Raw genomic sequence first — 16570 nt, 5'->3', positions numbered from 1 at the left:
TAAGCTATTTAGGTTATTGGAAGTTAATTTACATTCTGGTTCGTAAAACGAATAATAGTAATTATAGTAATAGTAATAAAAATAATAATGATAATTTGGCCAAAAGTGAACCTTTTAAATATTTATAAGGTAACATATCAAAACACACTAGCATGGCAAAAACGTCGTGTTTACGTACTGTATCCTAAATAGCTTTATGTTCATAACGAAGTTCACTAAAAAGTGTTCATTGGACATATACCAGACTACGTAGTGTATGTAGATTGTAGCTATTTATTTAAGCATACATTAGGATGTTTATGTAGCATTTCATCACGAACATTGACAGGTTAGCATTAGCTATGTTACGTGGTTTCATATATCAGTTTCATATATCATGTAAAGTAAGTTTATTTAAAATAAAGTCAACATTTAAGCCTATGAAGTAAAATAAGCCTACAAAAACGCAATGTAGTTGGGGGCTGCATCTCACACAGGTTTGTATTAATAATAAGGAGCTGCATCTCACATAGGTTTGTATTAATAATGAAGTGCACTAGGTAGGGTGCATAATACGTCCTATCCACTCTGTGTAGTGTGTCAACATGCACTTAACGAGCTACACTTATCTTGTACATTAAGCTATACTTTTCATACAGATGAACTTTTGAGTATACTGTGGCGCCGGCGAGCAGGAAGGAGAGCGTCAGGGCCGCAAGTGAGCTGCCTTTGGCAGTTCGTTCAGTGGTTTAGGGACAGACACCCATTCATACACACATACATTCATACAACAGACAAACATATAAGCTACTTACCCAACCCTCACCGCAGCCACCCCACTCCCAACAACGGGATACACGGCTACGGTGAGCTTAGACACCACTGCCGCAAGGCTTTCTGGGTAAAGCCTGTGCCGACGCTACACTGCCCCCTCCCTAATGGTCAACCGTCCCGGTGACCTACTCACCAGCGTCCACTGGGTGGCTCCTCGGCCAGACCACACCCCATTACACTGCCGAGCCGCTCTTCCACCCACTGCTGGACCGGGCACCCTGCCCCTACAGCCACCTGGGCTAGCGCACTCAAACAGACCGGACATAGTGGCCCACTGTACCACCAGAGCCACCCAAATGCCACAATCCCACTTCTGACACCAATGTGGCGCCAGCGAGCAGGAAGGAGAGCGTCAGGGCCGCGAGTGAGCTGCCTTTGGCAGTTCGTTCAGTGGTTTAGGGACAGACACCCATTCATACACACATACATTCATACAACAGACAAACATAAAGGCTACTTACCCAACCCTCACCGCAGCCACCCCACTCCCAACAACGGGATACACGGCTACGGTGAGCTTAGACACCACTGCCGCAAGGCTTTCTGGGTAAAGCCTGTGCCGACGCTACAATACATTTACTGATTTTGCTCTGTACTTTTGGTGGGTGGACGATTGTTAGTACTGCAACCATACTAATATTGTAATAACATACTCCTAGTATGAGTGTACTGATATAAGTATAGCAGGTGCAGCTTTGTTGTTGGGGAATTTGAAAAACTTCAATGTCAGTGCTGAAAGGTGATTAGTGCCAACACCGTCCTATGATCAGAAAATATCTAGTGATAAAAGACTAGAGGAAAATGAACTAGCTCTAGTTTCAGAATCAGAATCAGCTTTATTCACCAAGTATGTTTACACACACAAGGAATTTGTTTCCGGCAGTTGTTAGCTCTCTACAATTTACAAACAATACAATATACAGACAAGACTACATGTGGACAATGTACAAATTTACATGTAGCAGAATTTGCATGTGTACCGAAAATATAAAAATAGCATACGATAAATAGTAAAGTAAGGTAAGATGCAGTTACAGTATTATACAGCATGTATAATTGCATCGTGGCATGTAAAGAACAGTAAACAGCAGTTCAGTTTTAGTTTTAGTTTCTAACTGTACAACTACAACAAGTGCATGTAATAAGGCATGTGTTTCTAATAAAGAGGTCAGTTAGTTAAACAGGGTTTAAAAATCCCCACTGTACAACTGCACAAGGGCGGCACGGTGGGTAACACTGAAGGTCCTGGGTTCGATCCCCAGGTAGAGCAGTCCGGGTCCTTTCTGTGTGGAGCTTGCATGATCTTTCCGTATCTAAATGGGTTTCCTTCAGGAGCTCCTGTTTCCTCCCACAGTCCAAAGACATACAAGTGAGGTGAATTGGAGATACTAAATTGTCCATGACTGTGTTTTATATAACCTTGTGAAGTGATGAATCTTGTGTAATGAGTGACTACCGTTCCTGTCATGAATGTAACCAAAGTGTAGAACATGACGTTAAAACCCTAATAAACAAACAAACTTCACAGCTGCTCTTATGACTAATCTCTCATAGCCTTTGAGTCTAATTTGCATAATGTGTAGTTAGTATTAGCTCGAGCATCACAGTGGCTCTGTGGGTAGCACTGTCTCCCCATAGGAAAGGTTCCTGGGTTTGATTCCCAGGTGGGGCAGTCCGGGTCCTTTCTGTGTGGAGCTTGCATGTTCTCCCTGTGTCTAAGTGGGTTTCCTCCAGTTGCTCCGGTTTCCTCCCACAGTCCAAAGACATGCAAGTGAGGTGAATTGGAGACACTAAATTGTCTATGACTGTGTTTGACAAATAAAAAGACTTGAACTGATGAATATTGTGTAAGCAGTAATTACCTGTCCTGTCATGAATGTAACCAAAGTGTGTAAATGAATGTATAGTTAGTAATAGCTCGGATAAATAGTTAAGTTTAGGGTGTATCAGTGTAGAATTGTTTTCAATAGATTGTATGAACTATTTACATTGCTCATGGGTCCAGATGTTGTGCTTCTTCCACTGATGATGTAAGCTGATGAGTGAATGAACATATTATTAAACTAGTAAGGACTGAGATTAGTTTCTCCACAACTGTAATGTCATAGCTTCTTGTCAGCTTAATGATTTTACCTTTTATGTAAATATAAAAATATAATCTTGTTTTGCAGCTTGCACCGTCGCTACCCCTGCAAGAAGACTTTGTCTACCACTGGAAGGCCATCACACACTACTACATAGAGACTTCAGGTAGATTTGACAATACACATTTTGTTCATTGCAGTGATGTTCATATGCTGTTTGGCAGTTAAAGATCAGAGAATGTAAGGATCTATGTAACTGTGTTTTGTTCACTACATAACAGACTGAGAAGTAAAGCTGTCTGTTAAAAATAAACATTTAAGTTAATTTCCCATAGTAGGGTCGATTTGACTTGAGAGTGGAGTTACAGGTCTCTAACTCAAACAAGTGCTACATAGGGTGTGTTCGAAAACCTAGGGAGCTGCCTTGCTGTCTTACTGTCTACATAGGCAGCTGCCTCAGTAGAGAGGATTCTAATAAGTCAGTGACTTAAAAGGCAGGTTATTCGAACGCACTACTTAGACAGCGATTCCATCGGGTTTAGCATTTCGCGTTTAGCATTTAGCATCTCGCCATTAAAACCAATAAACTGAGGTAGCACAGCACGCTAACGTCAATATAAAATCTCCCTTCATGTACCGATAACGGTTAAATTTCCTGACAAACCCGAACTTGCAAATAAAAACACTCGGTACAAGTTTATATAAGTTAAAAATCAGTAATATTTTATTTACGTTTGAAAATAACTCCATTCGTTTCTCCGCCCCGTCAGCCGTGAATGCTGGGATTGTCTTGATCACTAAGGCAGCGTCCGATGCTCACTCGTTCTTGAGCCAAAATAACATTGAAATAATAAGATGCCTCAGAAGTGAGGATTTTAAGGCATCTAGGATTTCGAACAGCCTCCTTCTCGGGAGCGCGCACAGGATGACGTAAAATGCTGCCTATGTAGAGAGCTCACTAGCTTTTCGAACACACCCATAGAGTTCAGAAGCACTGCTGAATTGTCATTCACACTCATGTAGGGCTGAAACGATTCCTCGAGTAACTCGATTACTAAAAATCATCGATTCAAATTTTTTGCATCGAGGAATCGTTTAATCCGCACAACCATATACAGTTCACGGTGTTTTACACGGACGACTTTCACTTTTGCGCAGCGTGTTTAACGCTGTGTGCAGGTGACGTGAAGAATCTGAGGGCTGCGTCCCAAATATCTTAAACATAAACAGAACTTAACAGGACTTAATCCGGGTTCTTTTTGCGGACAGTTTAATGAACACTACGTATTTGGACACGTTCGCCGCTCCTGCGAACTGAACGTATCAGTTTAGGACGCAGCCGAGATTTGATAGCGCGGACTGCAAGATATAGAGAGAAAATAGCGAACAGGAGGAGACTGGACAGAGAAAACCACAGAAAGTTTGAGATCATTTTAAGCTGATAAAACTAAAACTCAGTATAACATCCACACCATCAGAGCGTCGTGTTTACTTTACTCATGTTTACCGACTTTACTTCGTTTCAACCACCACAGGCTTTTATGAAGATTTAGGCAAACACACACACACACATACACACACACACACACACCAGATCTACCTCATCTAGAGACACAATCCTGAAAGATTTTTATCCCCCTACAAACACCACAAAACCTCCCAACAAAATATTAAAGCTTTATGTTCTGCGTGAGCTGTAGCTGAAACTTTGAGTTTTGAAAGTTGCACAAATTACATTATGTTCATGTATTTTTGTTAATTATTATTTATGACTTGATGACCTGATGTTTCAGGTTGCCTGTTTATATTTTAAAAGTAAATTGATTTATTTTTTATTTATTTATTTTTGCATTTAAAAAATGTTAAACTGTCCTGTATGCAAGGAATACAAATGTTTGGTGTAAGAAACATGTCTTATTTAATCTAATATGTATTTGTTTTTGCTCTTTGTTAAAGCAAAAGTATTTCTTATCCGATTACTCGATTAATCGCTGGAATAATCGGTAGAATACTCGATTACAAAAATAATCGATAGTTGCAGCTAGTGATCGACCGATTAATCGGCCGGACGATTAATCGGGCCGATTTTTTGCATTTTTTTAGATAATCAGCATCGGCCGATATATGTGCGCACAAGGCCGATATTTAAACATTGCCTCTGTCAGCTCAGTGACTGTATACAGTCATTGGTCTGGCTGTTGTTAGAGCGCCCCGTGTGTCCATTTTGCCACTCTCCAGGCAGACATCAGTGAATGCACAAGAACGAGAAAACTTTGTTTCCTGCATTACAACTTGCTGCTTTTAGACTGGGACTACTAAAAAAGAGAGGCTGAGAAAACATTCAGTGAGGATATTGCCATTTTATTTCAAGACTGGAAACTGTTTCCTACAATTTGCTGCTCTTGACTTGGACAGGGTTTACAACCTTTTTTTTTCCAAATATTTCACTTTAACTTTAACTTCATAATTTTTTATTCACAAATATTTTTGTTAATATTTTATTTATATTGTGATTACTTATCTAAATGCTCAAACACAATGCACACACAGTTTGGTGCTTAAATAATGGCTCCTTAAAAGAAGTTATTCTATGTGCAACTGTCTTCACTAAGCATGTTTGTTCATTCTTAAAAACAAAAAGATACTGCTATCTGCTTGTGTATGTTAAGTGCACTGAAACCTTTGAAATAATTTGTATTTTATTTAAAGTTTTAATTTTTTTAATTTAATTTTTTGAACGGCCAAAAGAGCAAACAAGAATATACAGTGATAAATAAATGTTTATTTAAGATCATTAATTCTGTTTTGTTGTATTATTATTATTATTATTATTATTATTGTATTTTTTAGTTGTAAAAAAAAGGGTATTATCGGCTTTATATATCGGCCATCGGCCACTTCTTTCGTCTAAATATCGGTATCGGTATCGGCATCGGCCATTAAAAAACCCATATCGGTCGATCACTAGTTGCAGCCCTACACTCATGTTCCCTTAATTCTCATGTGTCAGGTGTTAGATTAAATTTACATCCACTTACACACAGAACAAGCCAAACAATTAGGGGTTAAAGATTTGCTCGAGGGCTCAACAGTGGGGCTGGAACCAGGGACCTTCTACAACCCCAAATTAGAAAAAGTTGGGACAGTATGGAAAATGCAAATAAAATAAAAACACAGTGTTCCTTATATTAACTTTGACTTTTATTTGATTGCAGACAGGATGGATCTGAGATATTTCATGTTTTATCTGCTCAACTTCATTTCATTTGTTAATAAACATCCATTCCTGCATTTCAGGCCTGCAACACATTCCAAAAAAAGTTGGGACGGGGGGGCAATTTAGGGCTAGTAATGAGGTGAAAAAAACTAAATAATGATGTGATTCCAAACAGGTGATTTCAACAGGTGATTGTAATCATAGTTTGGTACAAAAGTAGCGTCCAGGAAAGGCTGAGTCTTTGATGAGCAAAGATGATCAGAGAAAGATTGAATGTTTAAAAACAATGTACCTGAAAGAAAGATTGGAAGGGATTTGCATATTTCTCCCTCTACAGTGCATAATATCATTAAACGATTCAAGGAATCAGGAGGAATTTCGGAGCATAAAGGCCAAGGGTGCAAGCTCAAGCTGAACGCCTGTGATCTTCGATCTCTCAGACGGCACTGCATCAAGAACCGCCGCTTAACAATAGCTAATATAACCACATGGGTGAGGGATTACTTTGGCAAACCTTCGTCAAGCACTACAATACAGAGTTACATGCACAAATGCCACTTAAAACTTTAGTGTGCAAAAAAGAAGTATTATGTTAACCATGTCCAGAAGCTGCATCAACTTCTCTGGGCTCAGAGGCTTCTATGATGGACCATCACACAGTGGAAACATGTATTGTGGTCAGATGAATCAACATTCCAGGTCTTTTTTTTGGAAAAAATGGTCACTGTTTGCTCTGGACCAAGGACAAAAAGGACCATCCAGACTGTTATCAGCAACCAGTCCAAAAGCCAGGATCTGTCATGGTATGGGGCTGTGTCAGTGCCCTTGGAAAAGTACATTGAGATCTTAGAGCAACATATGCTGCCTTTAAGACGTCATCTTTTCCAGGGACGTTCATGCATTTTTCAACAAGACAATGCAAAACCACATGCTGCACACATTACAAAGGCATGGCTGCGGAAGAAGAGGGTACGGGTACTGGACTGGCCTGCCTGCAGTTCTGACCTGTCCCCAATAGAGAATTTGGAAAGGAAAAATGTGACAACGACGACCCCGTACTGTTGCACATCTTAAGACGTGTTTGCAGGAAGAATGGGACAAAATAAAAGCTGAAACACTAAATCACTTGGTATCCTCAGTGCCAAAACGTAAAAAGGAATGGCAACATTACAAAGTGATAAATGCTTTACCGTCCCAACTTTTTTTTGGAATGTGTTGCAGACCTGAAATGCAGGAATGGATGTTTATTAATAAACGAAATGAAGTTGAGCAGATAAAACATGAAATATCTCAGGTTCATCCTGTCTGCAATCAAATAAAAGTCAAAGTAAATGTAAGAAACTCTGTGTGTTTTATTATTTGCATTTTCCACGCCGTCCCAACTTTTTCTGATTTGGGGTTGTAATACTAGTTCTGTACTATAACCACTGAAGCACCTCAACCACTGCCCTGGGGTTAAATCATCCACCCGTGTTTACTAGCAGTGCAAATTTTTACAGTTTGGATTGTATTAGTCGTCGACAGTTAACGCTTACAGCGTCCCTTTAAAATATCAAACATCATATCAACAGGTCTTATACTTAATGAAAACGTAAACCATTTCAGCAGTCAAAATGTAGATTTTACACAAAGTCAGAAAGAACAGTTCATTTTCAAGGGTTCTGCAAATTTAACTTCCATCGTCGTACCATTTTAATGCCATCAGCAAAAATGGTTGAGCGTGTAACCACTGATGCACCGCTGCTTTCACATCATCATCACATGAAAATCTTCTTCCCCTTAAATCTTCTTTGAAAGGTCCAAAAAGGTGGAAATCAGATGGCACTAAATCCAGACTATAAGCTCTCTCTCAGTTTCTTAGACATGGCCTTTATTTCTCAAATATGCATATACAGAGCTACAGTACAACAAAATTATTTTTATCTGGAGCAGAGAGGGTTAAGGGCCTTGCTCAGGGACCCAATTGTGGTTGCATGGCAGAGCTGGGATTCAAACTCTTCAACTTTTCAGTTGATAGTTCAAAGCTCTACCCACTAGGCTACCCACTGTCCCTGTAATGTGAAGCTGCAATAATTGTGAAAAATTTGCCTCCCTGCTTATCAGTGATAGATCTAACCGAGTACATTGTCTTCTTTGTAGATGATAAAGCCCCAGTCACAGACACCAACATCCCTTCTCACCTGGAGCAGATGCTGGACATCCTGATCCAGGAGGAGGGCGAGAGGGAGTCTGGAGAGACGGGGCCTTGCATGGAGTACCTGCTCCATCACAAGATTCTGGAGACGCTCTACACTCTGGCCAAGGCTGATGTGAGCACTTTTCTTTTGGTGTCTAAGTGATTTCGTCCTCTTCACATACACATACACACACACACACACACACACACACACACACACAGGCAACCATAAAAGCTTAGTAAACACTCCCTGAAGCCTGTATAACTGTCTCCTCTGTCCATGGAAGCGACGTGAGCATGACAAGTGTTTGTCACGGAATGTCAGTTGGTTCCGGGAGTGGCATCAAGTTTTAAAAGTATTTTTTTTTATGGGATGTATGGGAAACCTGTTAATTTGTTCCATGGTCCTGTGAAACTCCATATATTTTAGGCTAATTGAAAATAATGGGGTTGTTTTTGAACTCGTACACTGAAATTAACACACATATAGTATAAAAATACTGAAATACAAGACAAAAACTTTATTGTTTCCTTATGCTTTGTAACTGTGGAGATGGTTGATCTTGAAACACTGTATTCCTTAGTGAGTTCAGTAACGCTAACACCACTCTCATATTTCACTAATACCTCCTTCTTTACAATCTGAGCTGTAACACAAGTTTAAAAGTGAAACAGGAGGAAACATAGATGTATGTGGATGCTGTCAGAGTGAATTTGATGATGTGTGTGAGCCCACACATCGAGTTTAAGGGAAACGTTGAGTTTAAGGGTACAATTTTTTTTTGACAAAGTGAAGTTTTAAAGATTTCGAGTTTAGGGGACGTTGAGTTACAAGATGCAGCCTCACACAAGCCTAAGCTCTCTATGCACAATGTCAATTCATCCTGGAGTAGTGGAAGTTTTATGAGGAAGAAATAATGGTCTGGTGCTGTTTGCTCTCCAATAAAGTGAATTCTTGATGCTACAGCAATCAAACTACTTTGTGGCAACAGTTTGGGGAATGCCCTTTCCTGTTTCAGCAGGAAAAACCTTGTAGAGGATTTGTCAATGAAAGTTTGGTGAAGAGGACAACAATAGTTTTGGGGTTAATCTACTGTACTATTGATCAGAAGCTTGCTGGTTTAAGCCCCATCTCAGCCAATTTCCCCTGTTCCACTGCTCGTATTGTATTCAGTAACAATTATTAGTCATAATTTGTAAGTAGGAACTTGATTATCCTGCGCAGAACCCTGAGATCAGCTCCATCTAGCACCTTTGGGAAGAACTGTTACATGAGACGTCAAGCAACCTTCATATCAGATATCATTGCCTGACATATTTGAGGTTCTTGCGACTGATTGGAAGTGAATCCCTGCAGTCATATAGAGTCAGTGATGTTATAGCAGCATAGGGCGAACAGACTAATTTTTTATTTATCTACGACTCTAGCGGTTTCACGGTATGTTTTATTTTTTGTATGACTGGAACTTATTATATTTCTGTGTCTGATTTTACTGTCGTAAGTACATAGAGTGTAAAACATTTTCATTTCACCATGTATATAATGAATATACTACTATAAGCTTTGCCCCACAAAATGACACAATATATGATGGATTCAGTATGCGTGAAACAGGTGCAATATTAAGTATTATACAATTATTGTTAGCTCTTCCTTTAACAAATACAACATCTCCCAGTCACCACTGACAAAGTGCACCGTTATACCGAGGTATGATTCCACTGTCCAACTTGATCACAGGTCTGTTGTAGAAAAGTGGACGACTTTATATTTCTACGCTTTCGACTTGCTTTGGTCTTGTTGGTATAACGTCGGTATAGCAATTAAACTAAAGTATTTTTGTCCCTGTAGTGATGTCGCTCCATCGTTTGCTTTTTTGCAACATCCGTGGCTCGACAAACCGTTCAGTATATAGTATTTCAATCTGTGTCAGAACAAAAAAGCTTATTTCTTTGGCAGGTCTTTCCGATGCATCTTTGGTCTCCCTCTCTTTATCCTCCATCTGTTTTCTGCTTTTTTTTTTTTTTTACCCCACCATATTGAGAAAACCCCTCTCATCTGTTAACACTGCTGTGCTAACGCTACCCGGCTAACTAGTAAGCTGTACTTAATCTGTACAGCGCTCCATAGTGCTTTTAGCAGCAAACAGTATTGTATAATCTTGAAGCCTACAGCTGTTGTATTAACTATGCTACGGTAGGGCTGGGCGATTTAGCAAAAAAAAAAATTCTCGATTATTTTAAAATTATACCCGATTGTCGATTACGATTTCGATTTTTTTTTTTGTTCTTGTATAATGCAATTAAAATAAGACTCAAATTTCTTTTTTTGCATTGTAATTAAAGGCTGCAGAAGTGCAAAAATAGTAACAACACCTATAATTATCCTTTTAAGGGACTCGAACTTTATAACAATAACGATATCACAATAATTAACAATAATTAAAACAAAATAGATCTAAATTATCTATATCCTTATCGATCTATATCTAAGAATAGCTCACAAACAACTTTTATTTTAAATAATGTTCAGCAGAACCTCCTTACATTAGAAAAAAAACTACAAAAAGTTCTTTACAGGTTTCTTAAAAGGAACACGAGCCTGTACTGTGCTGTTTCCACCACTGAGTGAGTCTGTATCAGTACACTGGGGGGCATCAAGTGATCACTCAGCTCAGCTTTGATTTTGTCCTCTTGTGATTTGGGGGGTGGATACAACATTTTAAACATTTAGGGATGTGTAATGTGTCATTTTAGTCCCATAAAACTTTCAAACTGTATTGACCACTATTATGTGTCGTAGAATGATTCGATTCTATTGAACTTGAATTTAAGCCAAAATAAAGGAACCGATTCGCGCATTTGGGAGTCGTTACATACATACGGCTCTTTAAAAGGAACCGAGACAAAAGATCCGACTCCCTATCGCAGAATTCACTGCAGCAGTTTCCCAGATGCGATTTTTTTACTCAGTAACGGATGTGATTTAAAATGTAGCGAATTACAATTCTTAGTACAAAACTTACTTAAGTAAAAGTAAAATTACAGGCTGTAAAATCTACTTTAAAAAATACAAGTACACAAAAAAAACGACTCAATTACAGTAACGCGAGTAAATGTCATTCGTTACTTTCCAGCCAATCCTGATCGCGCTCATCGGCTCCGTATTTTGATTCAGTGAATCTTAATTAAACTCTTCTGTTTGTGTTTTGTTTTGCAGATCGTGTTTGCGCTCCTTATTACTGAATCTGACCGTTACCGTGTATAATCCTTGTTGTCTTCCGTTTACTGTTTTGGTTTTCGCTGGTTTTGGACTCTACCTGATTTTGTACACTGTTTTCGCCCTTTTCATATTAAACTTTCCCTGATTTATATTCCGCGAGCGTCTGGTCAGTTTTTGCTTTGTGACATGTTGGTATTTTAATTAAAATATAAAGTATGTAAACAATCGCGATTGTCACATTCTAACATCGGGTGAAAACGTTCATTCGAATTAACCGAATTAATCGTGAAAATCGCCCAGCCCTATGCTACGGTATGGCGGCATATAAAAAATCCATACCGTACGAAGAAGCAAAGCCAGTATACCAAACATACCGTCATACCCCCCAGCACTAATTTATACATTTTTTGGATGCATAGTTTAGGTGTTGGGTGGCCATAAATGATTGGCCATACATTGTACTGTATATGTTGTGTGCGAGCTTTTTTTTTTTTTTTTTTTTTTATCAGGTATTTATATATGTCTATATATATATATATATATATATATATATATATATATATATGTCTTTTATTTAGTGTCCACCTGGTATGAAGCAGCAGGTTCTGAGCTTCTACACTAAACTACTGGGTCGGATTCGTCAGCCTCTCCTGCCTCACATCAACGTGTACAGACCTGTACAGGTACGATCTTAGCTGCATGTTCTAATAATGTATCAGACCTTAAATGTCCACCTTGCCGTGTTCTCATATGTCGTTTTTTTTTTTTTTTTTTTAGAAACTGATTCGTCTTTGTGGCGAGGTGCTGGCTGCTCCAACAGAGAACGAAGAGATCCAGTTCCTTTGCATTGTCTGTGCCAAGCTCAAGCAAGACCCCTACCTGGTTAATTTCTTTCTGGAGGTAAGCAGTGTTTTTCAATAATTATATAAATCAAATTTCAATAAAGTTGGGACACCAGAGAGAGAATCTTTTATAGGCATCTTCACTGAAAAGATAACAAAGAACAGATATTTAGAGTTTTACCACTGTTATTTATTTATTGACTTTGTAAATAGATGCTAATTCATAATTCCTGCAATCCATTGACAAATTAAGATGTTATCATGAGATGTAATATTTCATCATCTACAGTCCATAACATTATTAAAAGAATCAGAAAAATGGTGGCTGCTCGGTTGGTAGCACTGTCTCCTCACAGCAAGAAGGTCCTGAGTTCAATTCCCAGGTGGAGCGGTCCAGGTCCTTTCTGTGTAGAGTTTGCACGTTCTCCCCATGTCTGTGTGGGTTTCCACTGGGAGCTCCGCTTTCCTCCCACAGTCCAAAGACATGCAAGTGAGGTGAATTGGAGATACAAAATTGTCCATGACTGTGTTTGACGTTAAACTTGAACTGATGAACCTTGTGTAACCAGTAACTACAAAGTGTATAAAACATGACATTAAAATCCTAATAAAATACATAAATAAACAGAAAAAAAGGTTAAGTTGTATATAGGGCTTTTATCGTGGTGTCATCTGAGTGGTCTAAGGTTGTGGATTTATTTCCGTGCATTATGTCTGCAGAATAAGGGAAAACGTGAAGATGGTAAAGAATCTGGAGCTCAAGGTCTAAAAGAGGATACATCGTCTACGAATATGGGGCAACAAAAGAATGTTGGCACAGACGGTGATGCGAGCATCCCTGCTAGAGGAGCCAGTGCTGCAGCGGCCACAAGTAACAGCAACATAAGCAGCTATAACCTGGTCAGCTCCCTGCTCAACTTGACAAAGAGCCCAGTAAGTCAGCCACTTTCATTCATTTGAATTTGTTAATTGTTTGCTATTTTGATAAATTCATTTTTGCCTGTATAAACCAAATGGCTAAACATATGTGAATCCTCTCATAAATACACTTCAGGTGTTTTACGCACAGCCATTACTAGGTATATGAAATAAATTATATTAAACAGCATATACAGAGGTACCCTGAAACTCGACGTCAAATGGTTCTGGGACTGGTGTCGAGTTTAAAAGGTGTTGATTTTCAAGTTATTTTTTGCCATAAGGTTGTATAAGAAACCCGTTAATGCGTTCCATGGTCCGGTGGAACTGCATATATTTTAGGCTAATGTAAAATAATGGGGTTGTTTTATATACTGAAACTTGACACTTACACCGATCAGCCATAACGTTAAAACCACCTCCTTGTTTCTACACTCACTGTCTATGTTATCAGCTCCACTTACCATATAGAAGCACTTTGTAGTAGTACAATTACTGACTGTAGTCCATCTGTTTCTCTAGATCCTTTTTTACTTGCTTTCACCCTGTTCTTCAATGGTCAGGACCCCCACAGGATCACCACAAAGCAGGTATTATTTAGGTAGATGATCATTCTCAGCACTGCAGTGATAATGACATGGTGGTGGTGTGTTAGTGTGTGTTGTGCTGGTATGAGTGGATCAGACACAGCAGCACTGCTGGAGTTTTTAAATACCGTGTCCACCTTGTAGATGTAAAGTCAGAGACGATCGCTCAAATATTGCTGCTGTTTGAGTTGGTCATCTTCTAGACCTTCATCAGTGGTCACAGGACGCCCCCCATGGGGCGCTGTTGGTTGGATTTTTTTGGTTGGTGGACTATTCTCAATCCAGCAGTGACAGTTAGGTGTTTAAAAACTTCAGCAACAACACACACTAACACACCACCACCATGTCAGTGTCACTGCAGTGCTGAGAATGATCCACCAACTAAATAAGACCTGCTCTGTGGTGGTCCTGGGAGAGTCCTGACCATTGAAGAACAGCATGAAAGGGAGCTAACAAAGCATGCAGAGAAACAGATGGACTACAGTCAGTAATTGTAGAACTACAAAGTGCTTCTGTATGGTAAGTGGAGCTGATAAAATGGACAGTGTGTAAAAACAAGGAGGTGGTTTAAATATTATGGCTGATCGGTGTATATACTGAAAATAACACAAGTATAATATAAAACCACTGAAATACAATTAAAATCAGTTAAAGTAAAATTAAAATTACAATAAAACCTGCACAGTTTGTGCGCATTCGGTCCAAAAGGTTTTTACAAAATCAGACACTAGTTCAGGCCTCTGGAATTTCTCACATCAATCTGGTAAAACCATGTATTTATGAACTTTGCTTTGTGCACAGAAGCACAGTCATGCTGGAACATGTAAGGGCCTTCTCTAAACTTTTGGCACAAAGTTGAAAGCACATCATTTTTTTGGAATTTAGTTTTTATATCTGTTCGCATTAAGTGTGGCTTAAATGCCAGATTAATTAATAATTAGAAAACGGCGACCACATACTTTCTGACCAAGTGTATTTTTGGGAACAGGCAACAGCATTGGTTTCAATGGATCCTTTTGTTTCTTCACTGTGCCTAAGCGTTAATGATACCTGTCTAAGTAGATCACATTTGTTTACACATGAGCACTTTGGAGAATCTTGACTCCAGTTTGTATTTACGCAACTCCAGCTTGGTAAGTGCCTGGTAAATACCCGGATAAATGTTTATTAAACGCTCAATAGTTCAGTACCCACCACAGACTCATCTACACAGACATAATTGGCTATGTCTTTGGGGGAGACCCGAAGACCTGCGATGGAATACTGCCCTGTCCAGGGTATTCCTGCTTTTCATCTGATGTTTCATAGTGGCACTGACTCTAAACGAGATAAAGCATTTGATGAAAGTAAAATCAAATCAAATCAAAATGATTAGTGTCTATTAGAGCAGTGGTCCCTGACCACCGGGCCACAAACCGGTACCGGTCCGTGGGCTATTTATTACCGGGATGTACAGAAAGAAAAAATAATTAGAGATCACTATTTCGGGGCATTATTGTCTCATGTCATGCCTAGGTGGCATCTCGTTGCAGTGAAGCAGCATCTCGTGAGCAGCATCTCGTTGCAGTGAAAAAAGCTCATTTTACATCGTTTGTGAGCAATATTATTAAATCCTCCCTCCCCCGCCAGTCCGTGAAATTATATCTTATATGAAACCGGTCCTTGGTGCAAAAAAGGTTGGGGACCTCTGTATTAGAGTAGTGTGCACTCCATATAAGCCTAACAGTCTAAAATGGTAAGAGAGTAGAACACACTCAATATAAAAGGAATAAAGTACATGAAGTACACTACTGTCTATGGACGAAAGTATAGGGGCACCGCTTCTACTTATTGAATTCATGTGTTAAACAGTTGTTAACCGGTGTAATAAATCACTTATATAAGGTGCTTCTGCAGCAACAGAAGGCCCTTTCCCGTACCAGCATGATTGTGTCACCGTGCTCAAAGCAAGTTCTCTAAAGACATGAAGAAAAGCTTGGTTTAAAGAAACTCCAGTGGCTTGCACATAGGGCTGAAACGATTCCTCGAGTAAATCGATTACTAAAAATCATCGATTCAAATTTTTTGCATCGAGGAATCGTTTAATCCGCACAACCATATACAGTTCACGGTGTTTTACACAGACGACTTTCACTTTTGCGCAGCGTGTTTAACGCTGTGTGCAGGTGACGTGAAGAATCTGAGGGCTGCGTCCCAAATATCTTAAACATAAACAGAATTTAACAGGACTTAATCCGGGTTCTTTTTGCGGACAGTTTAATGAACACTACGTATTTGGACACGTTCGCCGCTCCTGCGAACTGAACGTATCAGTTTAGGACGCAGCCGAGATTTGATAGCGCGGACTGCAAAATATAGAGAGAAAATAGCGAACAGGAGGAGACTGGACAGAGAAAACCACAGAAAGTTTGAGATCATTTTAAGCTGATAAAACTAAAACTCAGTATAACATCCACACCATCAGAGCGTCGTGTTTACTTTACTCATGTTTACTGACTTTACTTTGTTTCAACCACCACAGGCTTTTATGAAGATTTAGGCAAACACACACATACATATATACACACACACACACACACACACACACACACACACACACACACACACACCAGATCTACCTCATCTAGAGACACAATCCTGACAGATTTTTATCCCCCTACAAACACCACAAAACCTCCCAACAAAATATTAAAGCTTTATGTTCTGCGTG

At 39.3% G+C, this 16570-nt stretch overlaps 1 protein-coding gene across 1 annotated transcript in view; it reads left to right on the top strand.

Moving 5' to 3' along the window:
- fhip2a (FHF complex subunit HOOK interacting protein 2) overlaps positions 1-16570 on the top strand; it is a 31224-nt gene that overhangs the window by 296 nt on the left and 14358 nt on the right. Inside the window, exons 2-6 of the mRNA XM_062994947.1 lie at positions 2985-3063; positions 8254-8423; positions 12092-12196; positions 12291-12413; positions 13076-13288. Coding sequence (XP_062851017.1) covers positions 2985-3063; positions 8254-8423; positions 12092-12196; positions 12291-12413; positions 13076-13288 — 690 coding nt within the window. The remainder of the gene's footprint in view (positions 1-2984; positions 3064-8253; positions 8424-12091; positions 12197-12290; positions 12414-13075; positions 13289-16570) is intronic.

Source organism: Trichomycterus rosablanca, chromosome 5 (genome assembly GCF_030014385.1).
Source record: "Trichomycterus rosablanca isolate fTriRos1 chromosome 5, fTriRos1.hap1, whole genome shotgun sequence".
NCBI classification, from domain to species: domain Eukaryota; kingdom Metazoa; phylum Chordata; class Actinopteri; order Siluriformes; family Trichomycteridae; genus Trichomycterus; species Trichomycterus rosablanca.
Note: the sequence above shows the minus strand (reverse complement) of the source record. Positions and strands in the feature narration are given on the sequence as shown.